Raw genomic sequence first — 16,322 nt, 5'->3', positions numbered from 1 at the left:
TATATATATAAAAAGATATATAAAAAAAATATATATATATATTTATATTATTTTTTGGGGTGGGGGACTAGGGCGCCAGCTATCTAAACTTGCAGTAATCAAGGTTGAATTTGAGCCCGGGGGCCCCCATTGATTTTGTTAGTCAGTCACTTAGATATCACATTAAAAACTGAAAATATTTCTCTCCATCCTATGGCAAAATGTGTAGAATTGCATGAAATTAACACCAAAACTAAAACATTTTCCTGGTTTAGAGTGTAGTTCGGAGGTTAGCTTCATGGAGTACTTGTTGGGACCAGATGCAATTTGGACAAGAGAGGCTGCTTTCTGGTCAACAGCCCTGTCATTGTGTAGACGGTCTTTGTGCTTACCGCTACCGCTCTCTCTCCCTCTCCCTCTCCATCTCTCTCTCTCACTATCTCTCGCTATCTCTCTCTCTCATCTATCGATGCGCCCTTTAGTTAGAGTGAGTTAGCTGAGCAGTTGGCACAGATTGTGTGTGTGTGTGTGTGTGTGTGTGTGTGTGTGTGTGTGTTTGTGTGTGTTTGTGTGTGTTTGTGTGTGTTTGTGTGTGTGTGTGTGTGTGTTTGTGTGTGTGTGTTCGTGTGTGTGTGTGTTCGTGCGTGCGACGGGTGTACTGTACTTGGCAGCCCCGGTGCCAGGATCTGTGACCTACAGTATAAAGTGTGCTGATTAAGAGAGGCTTCCTTAATCAACCTCAAGGGCCTGGTCTGCTGCCTGCTGCCCCAGATCCAGCTCACTACTCTATACTGGACCAGAGCACTAGGATGATGGACCAGAGCCAGACATGGAGAGAGAGCAGGGATCAGAGCGCTCTGACCTCTGGAAAGCTCCCAATTTCTGATTGTGAAATAGGCTGATGTAATTTATTTAATTCTAAGAATGATCTGTCTGCGTGTATGTGCATGCGTGCATCTATGCGTGCGTGTATGTGTGTCTGTCCGAGTGCCTGTGTGTCTTAACTGTGCATTAAGTGTTCCCTGTTGTGTGTGCTGCAGAGGTGCCCATGGTGCTGTACCTGTTTGCCCTGGTGTCCCTGGTGTGGCTGTGGGCAGGACTACACATGGGCTACGGATACCTGTGGATGCTCATCCTCTACGTCATCTTCAACTGCCTGCTGGTAAGACCTTTTTGTCATTATCTTCATCATCATCGTGTGTGTCGTCATCCAGATATGTTTTGCACGGTAAAATCACAAGACTTAATTGAACTCTTATTGGGGTCAAATGTAACATTATTTTGGGGGGTTATATGGGTCCCACTCCCATTTTATGTTGAAACTACTCTGGTCATGGTGTTGATATTTTTGGAGTTAAAACAACATTAAATGGAGTAAATATCCTACTCGCAGGGAGTTCGCTGGCCGCTAAACTAACTTAGCAATCGGGGAAAAAATTGCTGACATGGGCTAATTGACAGACTGTCAGTGACCGACATAAATCGCACCTTGTGAAATCTACTATTTGAACTCGCACCAGTAAGTTGAGACCCTGACTGAGTTCTTAAAACATCCCTGAACTACACCATGTTAACTGGAACAACTATCTCATTAACGGTTGCTATAAATCCAAACCCTTACAGATTGGGTTAGTTTAGAAAATAAAAAAAAAATATTTGTGTAGCGTAAGATCAAAAACAGTCAATGTACGTGTGAAAACACAGATATTGAAACAAACTATTGTAAAAAATCAACCTGCAACAGAGCATGCTGGGAAATATTGACAATGAGTCCCCTCCCACATCTATGCATAACTCCATAGATTGAACTCTGTCTCTGGTTACACTTAATGGAGTTCAAAGTACTCTGTCCCAATCAACTCCAGTTATCAACACTGACTCCAGGGATCTTATCACTCTCTTGAGGGTTAGGATAACTCCCGGTAGAGTCAATTTATCCCTAATGTTCATAACACTGTGATTTCCACTAACCTTGATTTACTGTCTAGTGTCTTGAATCTCTCTATTGCAGTCAAAACTGGAGGGAAAGCTGATTTAGTTTTGTAAATGTTACTACAGAGCACCAACTACTTCTTGGATACTTAAGTGCCCATTGTAGACATTGGCGTAATAACACTCCTAAGGTTTCTGTTTGTCAGTGTGTGTGAGTTCAGAATAGCCTCCCTCTATCTATCGTTGCTCAGCCTCTGGAGACCTTGGAGGTCAGCACACTTGTACTATATATTGATCCCTCAAGCCACTGCACTGTTTGGCCCCTCGAGTGTGTATGTGTGTTTGCATGTGTGTTTGCATGTGTGTGTGTTTGCATGTGTGTGTGTGTGTGTGTGTGTGTGTGTGATTCGTGAGTCTTATGATTGCGTGAGTGTGTATGTGTGTGTGTGCGTGCGTGCCTAGATGTGTGTGTGCTTGCGCATGTGTGTTTGCGTCTTGATGTGTGCTATGCATGTCTTGATGTGTGTGCTTGCATGAGTGCGTGTGTGGTGAAGGGTATTCGAGGACTTTGAAGCCATCCTTTGATGTCTGGCCCAGACAGGGTGGAAAAGCTCTTCTTGAGGGCTATCACAGATACCATATCTCCGGAGAGTGACATCGCCCAGGCCAGACCACTCTCTCAGTACTCTCAGTACAGTGTGGGAATGCATATCAGAGAGCGTGAGAGAGAGGAGAGAACTTTATCATCAGATATTTCCGTACGACTGTATAGTCTACAGCCAATAGCATTAATATCTCGTTTTTTTTAAACGGTTGCGTAACTGACAATGTGTTGAAGACGTTTGCACTGTTCAACCCCACTTCATTGTCTGACCTCAGAAGGGCTATTGCTTGCTAGTTGAGGGTAGATTCCTCACTCATAAAGCAACCGCATCATTTGAAAAGGACATGTTGTAAAAGCATTCAAATGGTTGAGTTAGGTAGGCAGTGGACTGGACAGTGGAATAATTGTTCTTTCAAGCCAGTCCTTGTGAATGTCTCTGCTAGCTGTCACTTTCTTCAAGACGTCATCTGTCCATTAAGTGTGTCACACCGGACCCTAGTGATATGTAGCGTATGCACGTGAAAGACGACAGAAGCACACTAAAGTCAACCCGGGGCTTTAATGAGTGTAGACATGATGTCATTATGACAATAGCTGAGGTAACACAACTCCTATAAGCCCATGCCATGTACGTCATAGGATGCCACCTTCCCAACGAGTCAGTTTCTAAAATTTCTGCCCTGCTAGAGCGTCCCCGGTCAACTGTAAGTGCTGTTATTGTGAAGTGGAAACATCTGGGAGCAACAACGGCTCAGCCACGAAGTGGTAGGCCACACAAGCTCACAGAACGGGACCGTCGAGTGCTGAAGTACGTAGCGGGTAAAAATAATCTGTCCTTGGTTGCAATACTAACTACCGAGTTACGAACTGCCTCTGGAAGCAACTTCAACACAATAATTGTTTGACGGAATCTTAATGAAATGGGTTTCCGAGGCCAAGCGTCAGCTGGAGTGATGTAAAGCTCGCCGCCATTGGACTTTGAAGCAGTGGAAATGCGTTTTCTTGGGTGATGAATCATGCTTCACCATCTGGAAGTCCGACAGACTAATCTGGGTTTGGCTGATGCCAGGAGAACGCTTCCTGCCCGAATGCATAGTGCCAACTGTAAAGTTTGGTGGAGGAGGAATAATGGTCTGGGATTGTTTTTCATGGTTTGGGCTAGCCCCTTAGTTTCAGTGAAGGACAATATTAACGCTACAGCATACAATGACATTCTAGGCAATTCTGTGCTTCCAACTTTGTGGCAACAGTTTGGGGAAGGCCCTTTCCTGTTTCAGCATAACAATGCCCCTGTGCACAAAGCGAGGTCCATACAGAACTGGTTTGTCGAAATCAGTGTGGAAGAACTTGACTGGCCTGCACGGCGCCCTGACCTCAACTTCATCGAAACACCTTTGGGATGAATTGGAACGCCGACTTCGAGCAAGGCCTAATTACCCAACATCAGTGCCCGAACTCACTAATGCTCTTGTTGCTGAATGGAAGCTAGTCCCCGCATGAATATTCCAACATCTAGTGGAAAGCTTTCCCAGAAGAGTGGAGGCTGTTATAGCAGCGAAGGGGGGGACCAACTCCATATTAATGCCCATGATTTTGGAATGAGATGTTTGACGAGCAGGTGTCCACATGCTTTTGGTCATGTGGTGTATTTTTACAAATTCCCCTGCCGCTATAAGTTCCAATACAGGATGAATCCCCTGAAAGTGTAGAGAAAGTCCAACTGAAAGGCCTTTGGTTGCCTCTGAAGTGTCTTTCATGAGTGAATCTCTCTCCCTTGACTCTCCCTAGCCCCTTCCACTGCCCCCCCCCCCCCCCCTGCATCACAATTCTAAAATAATCAGCTCTATCATCCCTAGGGAGAAAGAGCAGAACACGGTTGAAAAGTTATTTTGTTTTCAATCAGACAATCTCCACAGCCTCCAATTGCCCTGGGCTCAGATGTAAAGACTAAAGCAGCCTATAAGCAGTTGTCTCCGGGGAGAGTTCTCTGTAAGACAGGAAGAATTGCGCTGGAACAGACAGTTCCCTTTTCTACAGGTAATGAGCTTCCAATGAGAGCTGCACCAGAGACCATCGATTAGCTCTAAACAAACACATCTGACCTAGATTTCCCGAGCACTGCTGCTTCGGCTGCTGCTCTCTGCCATTGATGCCTGCACCAGGCTGTTTATGAAGCTGTTGCTGCCTCTTTCGGCCATAACACGATTAAGGGACAATTGTTCTGCCTTGAGAGTCTGCGTTTATGGAGCAAAAACCAATTACTTTGGTGGGGAGACGAGGAGCGTGGAGATGAGCGCGCTGACATTTGTGTCGTGACACGGCCATTTAGCACCACGTCATCACCAACACTAATGAACATTAATAGGGACGACCGTAAATGTTGCAAACCATAATGCATTCATATGATTAGGATTTAAAGTATAGTCACATTTGTCTACGTTGCATGGAGTGAAGTTTATTATGCATGTATGGTTGGATAACAAATCTTCAGATTGAGGTTTTCTGTTTTTTGGTGTCTCAAACCACCTCAGACCGTCTAAGAAATCTCTTAAAGGCTACATTTCAATTCATTTACTTTCTGAGTTGGCATAATATCTGAGCACATTATGTCACTTTCTGGCGTTCTGTGGCTATTTGTTACTCCAGTTGCTTATGTGCCTCTATTCAGTGGCACAGTTTGCGCTTGGATGCTCTTTCAGGTTGTTTTGTATTATCTCGCTCATGCGGTACATTTTCCATGAGGAGAATTTTCCATGTTGTTATTGTTGTTAGTGTGGCTGTTGCCCTGACTGTAAAAGGCTGTTTAATGGTGCTGCTCACTTCGGGCTAATTGCTGAAAAACCATTAAACAAGTGCAGATGTTAGAGTCTGCTCGGGCTCAGCTCAGTGTGTACATGCACGCGTGCGTGTATGCGCCCACGCCCGGAAGGTGGATTCTATCTATTCATTTCAACTATATAGACTCTCTCAATGCTATTTACTTTATGATTTAGGCTTGCAGCTCGGGAACCACAGCAGCCGTCAACCAGCTGGCTCCAGTGTGCTTGGCTATATTTCATACATCCTGCTTAGTGGTTAGTTAGCGCTGCTCTGGAGCTTCTAGGCAACCTCAAAGGACAGCTGTACATGAAGGCAACCATCAGGGGGGATGTACAGTAAATGTCTGTGTCCCAAGGACCAAGTATCGCACTGCATAGGGAATAAGGTGCCGCTTGGCATATGATGTGATGGGATGCGTCGGAGGATGCTTATTACAGAGAAGACTTTGCACCGTATTCAATTTATGGAAGTGGAACTGGTAACTGGTTGGATCCGGCATGATTCTCTTTTTTTGCACCGCAGAATTGTAAGTCTGGATCCTAAGGGTCAAGATAGCCGATGTTTACGGTGTGATCCTAGGTTTATCCCTGATTGTGTTGCTTTTCAGTAATGTACGTTCTCAGATATCTTGCCTTCCATGGGGCAGACATCCTCCGACACATCCCATCACATCACATCCCATCTAGTGTGATACCATTGGCTAACTGACTTGAAAGTCAGTTAAGAACAAATTCTTATTTTCAATGGTGGCCTAGGAACAGTGGGTTAACTTACTTGTTCAGGGGCAGAATGACAGATTTTTACCTGTAACCTAGTAACCTTTCGGTTACTAGTCCAACGCTCTAACCACTAGGCTACCCTGCCGCCCCTATATCCAGCACCTAGCTCCAGCTGTCAACTTGGATGGGCCACCGTCTCCCAGTACAGAGCAGTTGCTGTGTGTGTATGATGACTCAGGGAGGAAAGGATTTGCCACATCTCCAAGCTCAGATATGTGCTCAGATATTATGCCAACTCAGAAAGTAAATGAATTGAAATGTAGCCTTTAAGAGATTTCTTAGACGGTCTGAGGTGGTTTGAGACACCAAAAAACAGAAAACCTCAATCTGAAGATTTGTTATCCAACCATACATGCATAATAAACTTCACTCCATGCAAGAGGGTCTGTGTACCAAATGACAACCTATTCCCTACATAGTGCTCTACTTGACCAGAGCCCATAAGATGAAGTGTCCCGTATAGGGAAGTAGTAGTGCCCTATACAGGGAATAGGGTGCCATTTGGGATGGAGACAAGGGCCAACAGAGACGTTTCCCTTGAGGTCAATTTCAGTGACTTACAAATTACATAACAAGTACATAACTTTGTCTGTGTCTATAAAACACAGGCCGTGTCCAAAATGGTACTATATAGTGCACTACTTTTGACCAGGGCCCATAGGGTGCCATTTGGAACGTAGACATATACTACTAGTTGCCAAGTATTGGTCTCAGTGTTTTTAGAGTGAGAGCAACCTCTGTGCCCCAGCACGTTATTCAGTACAACCATAGATTTAGTTGGTTTCCTCTCAGCACTCCACACAGACAGACAGACAGACAGACAGGGGCATTACTGTTGGAGTCTATCAATATAGATGGTACCCAGAGTTGGCGTATGCAAGGCTTTTTTGCTTCTCTCTCTCTCTCTCTCTCTCTCTCTCTCTCTCTCTCTCTCTCTCTCTCTATTTCTTTCTCTCTTCTGACATATCGCTTGTTGAGGGGTTGTCTAGGGCAGCATCTGCATTAGATCCGGCTGAACTTGTCCCGAATTTATAGAAGAATAATCCAATCACAGCAGCACTGTTTGTGTGCTGCTGTAAACTTTGATTTGATTTGATTTGTGTCCACCCGTCTGCCAGTAAATGGGCTTGTACATTATTAGCTCACAAACAAACAGCCCCCCTTTCTTTCTTTGAACAATGAAAGACTCCAGGCACCCACCACAGAATTACATTTACCCCCGCACATCCTGATTGGGCCACACAGCGGACTATAAATAGACTGCTCTTCATTGCAGCGCAGATCCTGTCACGAGCCCTGTCGCTGGAGATGAGTTGCAGAAGTAGCAGCCTCCTTCATCGAATTCAACCCAGCACACGTTGCTAGGAGACATGGTATAGGAGGGATAGGCCCAGTGGTCTAAGCGCTATGATGTCCATGTATTATCATTTCTCTCTACTTTCGTATTCATTTGATCTCTTTCTGTTGCCCATCTAGATCAGCTCTCTGTTTCTCCGTTGCTTTTTCTCTGTTTCTCTGTTTTCTTCTCTCCTTTCAATTTATTTCTATCTGTCTTGTTCATTTTCTACTGAAAGCATTCTCCCCCTAGCTAGCTAGCTGGTTAGCGCTGTGCCTCTTTGTACCTCTTGTGTTCTCCCTCCTCTCTCCTCCCTCCCTGGTTCTCATGGTGGTGTAGGGGCCGTGACCTAACCTCCTGTAGTAACACTCTCCCTCTCTTTGTCACACACACACACACACACACACACACACACACACACACACGTCAAGTCCCCAGAACAGGGAACACTTACATAACAGCCTGTGGGTAATAAAGCGTGTTCCTCGGGCCGCGCTGGCTCAGGCTGGTCCTTAAACGGCGTGTGCTAATCGCCCTGAAGACTGTCAGGATGGGGCCGCTCTCACTCTATCAGAGACTACTGATAGTGGCTGCTCCACGCACACACGCACACACACACACACACACACACACCCACACACACACCACCCTCACACCACACACACACACACACACACACACACCACCCTCACACCACATACACACACACACCACCCTCACACCACATACACACACGCACACACACACACACACGCACACACACACACACACACACACACACACACACACACACACACAGACACACACACACACACTCATGTACACACACACACCACCCTCACACCACATACACACACGCTCCGCTCAGGCTATAAAGGCACTCTGAGTGATTGTTGTGGGTGTACTGTGTCCATTCCCATATGTGTGCTTTTTCCCCAGATAGAAGCTCATGTTCCCTATTTACAGTGCACCAATAAACAGGTCGTGTACTAAGCCTGTTCCACTTCGTCCCATCGCATCTCGTATCCATTACAGTTTGTCCCTTTCAGTGTCAGGGTTCCAAGGAAAATGTAATGATTTCCACACATTTGTATCTACATAGGGAGCTTTTGTGTTGAGTGGCTTTCCTCTCCCTGAGCCGGACTAAACTGCCTGTCTGTTAAGATCAATAGGCCGCTGGTGAAACCGAAGCATGAGCTTTGCTGACGTGGAGAGATTGCAATTGGTTTAATTTAACTCCCAGTTTTGATTAACTAGATCGCTTGGTGATGTCCTATTCTCCTGTGTGTGTGTGTGTGTGTGTGTGTGTGTGTGTGTGTGTGTGTGTGTGTGTGTGTGTGTGTGTGTGTGTGTGTGTGTGTGTGTGTGTGTGTGTGTGGTAATACTGTATTTGCAGTGCAGTGCATCACTCCATCTCTGTCTATGGTTGCCGTCATCCCCTCCTGCCCGCCTGGTGTTGTGAGATGTCTGCCGGGACTGTGATATTTCACAGAGGAACGTGCTGGAGTAATTCACACTGGCCTGTCTGATGACACAGAGGATGTGATAGAGATACTAGATCAGGATGCTGCTGACTGACATTGATGTCATGTCCAAGGGACAACGTCTTGCCACTTCTACCATTCTCGACCGATCCAAACTTTCCCCATACGGGACGTGCTGCTCTGCTTTGCGTGGAGCCGTTCAAGATAAATGCACTTCTCGGAGTGCAATGGGGAGAACGACGCGCTATCGAGAAACAATTTAAGTCCGCTCTCCTTTTTCTTTTGTGTGTAGGTTCCATTCGTGATGTGCCTGGCAGGGTCAAATCATTTTGAATTGCAATGGAGGTGCCACATTTTTGATCTTTACCCTCTGCTCGCCAGGGCCTGTACGTGTTTGCGGTGTACTTCCTGATGCACAACCAGCTGTGTTGGCCATCCAAGGCCAGCTACACAGTGGAGATGAACGGCCACGGCAGCCCAGACTCCACCTACCAGAGCGGGGGTGCCGCCACCATAGGGGCGGAGATCAACAAGTCCACCCAGAACCTCATCAGCGCCATGGAGGAGGTAACCCACACCCACACACACACACACCCTGCCATCTTTCCCTCCCTCACTGCACGAAACTATGGAGAAAAATAGTTTCGGTGCCCTTACTCTAAAGCCCTTACCTCAACCCCTTCCCCAGTCCCATCCCTCTCTTTCTCTCTCCCCTGCCCGGTGCCCTTCCTCTAAAGCCCTTACCTCAATCCCTTCCCCAGTCCCATCCCTCTCTCTCTCTCTCCCCTGCCCGGTGCCCTTCCTCTAAAGCCCTTACCTCAATCCCTTCCCCAGTCCCATCCCTCTCTCTCTCTCTCCCCTGCCCGGTGCCCTTCCTCTAAAGCCCTTACCTCAACCCCTTCCCCAGTCCCATCCCTCTCTCTCTCTCTCCCCTGCCCGGTGCCCTTACTCTAAAGCCCTTACCTCAACCCCTTCCCCAGTCCCATCTCTCTCTCTCCCCTGCCTGGTGCCCTTCCTCTAAAGCACTTACCTCAACCCCTTCCCCAGTCCCATCCCTCTCTCTCTCTCTCTCTCTCTCTCTCCCATGACCTCATTCCCAGGGCTCGGTTTGACCAGTCCTCTGCTCACTCACACCCTTGTCAGCGGATCCTCGGGGAAACTCAGCGTGTCCCTCCACACTTTCTGTTTGTTCACAGTGGCTTGAGTCAGCTATCCCGCAATTACGCTAACAGTAACGTGTGTGTGTGAGAGCTGCCATGCAGAGAAGTGTTCTCCTCTCCTGAACTAGTATCCCACCTTACCATAGAACTAAGCCTACATACTCCCCAGGCCCAGTCCATGCATCCCCTGCTCTGTCACAGCTCTGGTCACAGCTCTGCTGGACACCCTATAAGGAGTTACACTGAAGAGGAGATGGGGGGGAGAGTTAGAGAGAAAATGGAGAGGGGAGGAGGAAGGGGTGCGGAGGGGATTGGTACATGGGAGGTCTGTCTGTCTGTCTGTCTGTCTGTCTGTCTGTCTGTCTGTCTGTCTGTCTGTCTGTCTGTCTGTCTGTCTGTCTGTCTGTCTGTCTGTCTGTCTGTCTGTCTGTCTGTCTGTCTGTCTGTCTGTCTGTCTGTCTGTCTGTCTGTCTGTCTGTCTGTCTGTCTGTCTGTCTGTCTGTCTGTCTGTCTGTCTGTCTGTCTGTCTGTCTGTCTGTCTGTCTGTCTGTCTGTCTGTCTGTCTGTCTGTCTGTCTGTCTGTCTGTCTGTCTGTCTGTCTGTCTGTCTGTCTGTCTGTCTGTCTGTCTGTCTGTCTGTCTGTCTGTCTGTCTGTCTGTCTGTCTGTCTGTCTGTCTGTCTGTCTGTCTGTCTGTCTGTCTGTCTGTCTGTCTGTCTGTCTGTCTGTCTGTCTGTCTGTCTGTCTGTCTGTCTGTCTGTCTGTCTGTCTGTCTGTCTGTCTGTCTGTCTGTCTGTACAGGCCTGTTTAGATAGGCTATTATGTCTGTCTGTCTGTAATTACAGGCCTGTTTAGATAGGCTATTATGTCTGTCTGTCTGTAATTACAGGCCTGTTTAGATAGGCTATTATGTCTGTCTGTAATTACAGGCCTGTTTAGATAGGCTATTATGTCTGTCTGTAATTACAGGCCTGTTTAGATAGGCTATTATGTCTGTCTGTAATTACAGGCCTGTTTAGATAGGCTATTATGTCTGTCTGTAATTACAGGCCTGTTTAGATAGGCTATTATGTCTGTCTGTAATTACAGGCCTGTTTAGATAGGCTATTATGTCTGTCTGTAATTACAGGCCTGTTTAGATAGGCTATTATGTCTGTCTGTAATTACAGGCCTGTTTAGATAGGCTATTATGTCTGTCTGTAATTACAGGCCTGTTTAGATAGGCTATTATGTCTGTCTGTAATTACAGGCCTGTTTAGATAGGCTATTATGTCTGTCTGTAATTACAGGCCTGTTTAGATAGGCTATTATGTCTGTCTGTAATTACAGGCCTGTTTAGATAGGCTATTATGTCTGTCTGTAATTACAGGCCTGTTTAGATAGGCTATTATGTCTGTCTGTAATTACAGGCCTGTTTAGATAGGCTATTATGTCTGTCTGTAATTACAGGCCTGTTTAGATAGGCTATTATGTCTGTCTGTAATTACAGGCCTGTTTAGATAGGCTATTATGTCTGTCTGTAATTACAGGCCTGTTTAGATAGGCTATTATGTCTGTCTGTAATTACAGGCCTGTTTAGATAGGCTATTATGTCTGTCTGTAATTACAGGCCTGTTTAGATAGGCTATTATGTCTGTCTGTAATTACAGGCCTGTTTAGATAGGCTATTATGTCTGTCTGTAATTACAGGCCTGTTTAGATAGGCTATTATGTCTGTCTGTAATTACAGGCCTGTTTAGATAGGCTATTATGTCTGTCTGTAATTACAGGCCTGTTTAGATAGGCTATTATGTCTGTCTGTAATTACAGGCCTGTTTAGATAGGCTATTATGTCTGTCTGTAATTACAGGCCTGTTTAGATAGGCTATTATGTCTGTCTGTAATTACAGGCCTGTTTAGATAGGCTATTATGTCTGTCTGTAATTACAGGCCTGTTTAGATAGGCTATTATGTCTGTCTGTAATTACAGGCCTGTTTAGATAGGCTATTATGTCTGTCTGTAATTACAGGCCTGTTTAGATAGGCTATTATGTCTGTCTGTAATTACAGGCCTGTTTAGATAGGCTATTATGTCTGTCTGTAATTACAGGCCTGTTCATATAGACTATTACACCTATCTGCCATTACAGGCCTGTTCAGAAAGACTATTTCACCTGTCTGTCTGTCTGGCATTACAGGCCTGTTCAGATAGGCTATTACACCTGTCTGTCTGCCATTACAGGCCTGTTCAGATTAGGCTATTACACCTGTCTGTCTGTCATTACAAGCCTGTTCAGATAGGCTATTACAGCTGTCTGTTTGTCTGTCATTGCAGGCCTGTTTAGATAGGCTATTATACCTGTCTGTAATTACAGGCCTGTTTAGATAGGCTATTATACCTGTCTGTAATTACAGGCCTGTTTAGATAGGCTATTATACCTGTCTGTAATTACAGGCCTGTTCAGATAGGCTATTACACCTGTCTGTCTGTCTGTCTGTCTGTCTGTCTGTCTGTCTGTCTGTCTGTCATTACAGGCCTGTTTAGATAGGCTATTATACCTGTCTGTAATTACAGGCCTGTTCATATAGACTATTACATCCTATCTGCCATTACAGGCCTGTTCAGAAAGACTATTACACCTATCTGCCATTACAGGCCTGTTCAGATAGGCTATTACACCTGTCTGTCTGTCCGTCTGCCATTACAGGCCTGTTCAGATTAGGCTATTACACCTGTCTGTCTGTCATTACAGGCCTGTTCAGATAGGCTCTTACGTCCGTCCGTCCGTCATTACAGGCCTGTTTAGATAGGCTATTATACCTGTCTGTCATTACAGGCCTGTTCAGATAGGCTATTATACCTGTCTGTCATTACAGGCCTGTTCAGATAGGCTATTATACCTGTCTGTCATTACAGGCCTGTTCAGATAGGCTATTATACCTGTCTGTCATTACAGGCCTGTTCAGATAGGCTAGTATACCTGTCTGTCATTACAGGCCTGTTCAGATAGGCTATTATACCTGTCTGTCATTACAGGCCTGTTCAGATAGGCTATTATACCTGTATGTCATTACAGGCCTGTTCAGATAGGCTAGTATACCTGTCTGTCATTACAGGCCTGTTCAGATAGGCTATTATACCTGTCTGTCATTACAGGCCTGTTCAGATAGGCTATTATACCTGTCTGTCATTACAGGCCTGTTCAGATAGGCTATTATACCTGTCTGTCATTACAGGCCTGTTCAGATAGGCTATTACACCTGTCTGTCTGTCTGGCTGGCTGTTGATGATATGTTGATCTTATGAATCAGCTGTGTAGTGCTAGGGCAAAAACTAAAATATGCACCCCTTTAGGTCCCCAGGACCAGGATTAAGAAACACTGTGAGAGGCTATTACACCTGTGTGTCAATCACTGAGGGAGAGAGGGAGGGAGGCTGGTGAAACTGGGTTTCCTGGAAAACTCAGACTAAGGGAAAATTAGTTTCCACAAGGATTCTTTCCACAACGCAATAATTCCCTGTCTGTGCCTTGGATGGCGTCATTTTGTATTTATGAGAGGACAGGGATAGTTGTCCAGTGATGGGTTATATTACTACCTGGACACATACTGTGTGCTGAAAAACATCCCGTCTCTTTTGTGGTGGAAACCACACAAGATTGCTTAGCCAAGTGAAACATCTTAGCTATGTACACAAAGTGCCAGTTCTCATGGCTAGCTGATTGTCTGTGATGGTGCTGAACTCTCTATTCCCATCACCACTCATCCAGACATCCAGTGATTAGCCCTGGGAACTCTCTGGGTCTCTCTGGGTCTCTCTGGGTCTCTCTGGGTCTATCTGGGTCTATCTGGGTCTATCTGGGTCTCTCTGGGTCTCTCTCTCTCTCTCTCTCTCTCTCTCTCTCTCTCTCTCTCTCTCTCTCTCTCTCTCTCTCTCTCTCTCTCTCTCTCTCTCTCTCTCTCTCTCTTTCTCGCCCCCCTCTGTCACCCCTCTCTCCCTTTTTATTTATCTCCCTCCCCCTCTTCCTCTCCCTCTGTCTCTCACTCTCTTTCTGAAGAAAAAGGATTCATCAGTGCAGCAGGTTCAGTGCAATATTTGCATATTTGAGACTGATTTTGTATGAGACCCAGAGCCAGCGACCTCCCTCTCACCCCTTAACCCCCACATGAGCCTTCGTCCTGCGTTAACCCCTTTGGGGAGCTTTGACAACATAAACTCTGCGTGGCCCTCCATGTCTAAGACGTGATTACACGGCTGACAGGCCCATTCTCTGCTGTCCTGAGCTGACTCCCTGCCAGAATGGGACTGGTTTTTGTCATTGCATTAATCACAGAGATTTAGTTCCCCCCTTTACGTTCTCGTCTCTGGTTTGTGTTGTTTATGCAAATACATAAGGATACCCACTGTGCACTCCAAATACTGTACATTTTAGCTCACACAAAAAACTCTAGAAATGTAACCCTGACATCATTTATGCCCTCTGATCAGTGTCATTTCAACGTGTTGGACAGTGGCTGTCTTTGTTAGTGCCGTATACAGTCTGTAAAGATATGCTGTGTGTGTGCACGCGTGTGCATGTACGCGTGTATGTGAGTGCATATTTGTGTTTTTGTGTGTGTGTGTGTGTGTGTGTGTGTGTGTGTGTGTGTGTGTGTGTGTGTGTGTGTGTGTGTGTGTGTGTGTGTGTGTGTGGCAGGTGTCCGCGGACTGGGAGCGTGCGTCCCTGCGTCCGGGCAGTCAGCCCAGCAGTGTGTTTAAGCAGAGCCCTCAGAGTGGGACCTACACCACCGACGGAGGAGGCTTCATCAACGACAACCTAGTGGCCGACGAGGAGTCCCAGGAGTTTGACGACCTCATATTTGCCTTAAAGACTGGTAAGAATCACTTTGGGTTGCGTCCCAAATGCCGCCCTATTCCCTGTAGTGCACTACTTTAGAAGTGCACTTTGTAAGTAACAGGGAGCAATTTAGGACACAGATTATCACTTATCCTGCAGACATATTATTCATCAGTCATCTATAGCCAATATGAAGCCAATAATTAGAGCCCAGAGTTTTTCCTAATCAGGTCATACGGTCAGCAGAAACTCTGTGTTCTACTCATCAACACCATAATGGTGTCGAGGGAGAAGTGGATCCTGCGATGAGTCAGTATACAAACAAATCACATTTTATTCCCTCTTAAAGATAAATATATATTGTATTGTTGTTTTTTAAATGTAACTTTATTTAACTAGGCAAGTCAGTTAAGAACAAATTCTTACTTACAATGACGGCCTACCGAGGAATAGTGGGTTAACTTCCTTGGTCAGGGGGCAGGACGACAGATTTTTACCAGCTCTGGGATTTGATCCAGTTACAGTTCCAATTTGAACTTGAGCATACATGTACCTGATCTGGAATATGGGGGACTGTCACGACTTCCGCCGAAGTCGGTTCCTCTCCTTGTTCAGGCGGCGTTCGGCGGTCGACGTCACCGGTCTTCTAGCCATCGCCGATCCACCTTTCATTTTCCATTTGTTTTGTCTTCTTTTCCCACACACCTGTGTAATTCCCTCATTACTTGTCGTGTATATAACCCTCTGTTCCCCCCATGTCTGTGTGTGGAATTTTTTGTTGTAAAGTGTATGTGCACTTCTGACTGGTTTTGCGACGGGTTATTTTACCTGTATTTTGTTGTTCTGGGTGCAGCTTGTTTTTTGCATTATTATAGTGCTCCAGTTGTTACCCATTTCTGCTCTCCTGCGCCTGACTTCCCTGCAGCCAGTTACACACCGCTTACAGAATTCCACACCCGAATATGGAGTCAGCAGGAGCAGGTGCCCCTGGTATAGGGGTCGAGGAGTGCGTCCGGGAGCACGGGGCGATGCTCCACCATCTCGGCGCCGCTATGGACCGCGTAGTCCAAACCATGGACTGCTGGGAGAGACAGGGAGTTCCTCCAGCGCCTCCACCAGCGCAACTGGGGTCTCCTCTACTCTCCCACCCCCTACACCCGGTCCCAGTGGGATTCGTCTCGCCCTTCCCTGGGAGTACGATGGAACGGCTGCACGCTGCCAGGGTTTCCTGTTGCAGCTGGATCTCTACCTGGCAACCGTCCACCCGGCTCCTTCGGGCCATGAGAGGGTGTCCGCCCTCATCTCGTGCCTCTCGGGGTGGGCACGAGTGGGCCAACGCCGTGTGGGGAGAAGGAGATGCGGCGCTGGACCATTTCAAGGATTTCAACCACCACTTCGGGCAGTCTTCGACCA

The 16,322-nt window shown here is 46.4% G+C and overlaps 1 protein-coding gene across 4 annotated transcripts in view; it reads left to right on the top strand.

Moving 5' to 3' along the window:
• adgrv1 (adhesion G protein-coupled receptor V1) overlaps positions 1-16,322 on the top strand; it is a 213,878-nt gene that overhangs the window by 183,089 nt on the left and 14,467 nt on the right. For all 4 annotated transcript variants that reach the window (XM_036935476.1, XM_036935475.1, XM_036935474.1 and 1 more), the window contains 3 exons: positions 1,020-1,141; positions 9,316-9,501; positions 14,769-14,946. In XM_036935476.1, the coding sequence (XP_036791371.1) occupies positions 1,020-1,141; positions 9,316-9,501; positions 14,769-14,946 (486 nt within the window). The remainder of the gene's footprint in view (positions 1-1,019; positions 1,142-9,315; positions 9,502-14,768; positions 14,947-16,322) is intronic.

This window comes from Oncorhynchus mykiss, chromosome 11 (genome assembly GCF_013265735.2).
Source record: "Oncorhynchus mykiss isolate Arlee chromosome 11, USDA_OmykA_1.1, whole genome shotgun sequence".
Taxonomy (NCBI): Eukaryota; Metazoa; Chordata; class Actinopteri; order Salmoniformes; family Salmonidae; genus Oncorhynchus; species Oncorhynchus mykiss.
This window is presented reverse-complemented; position numbering and strand designations above follow the sequence as displayed.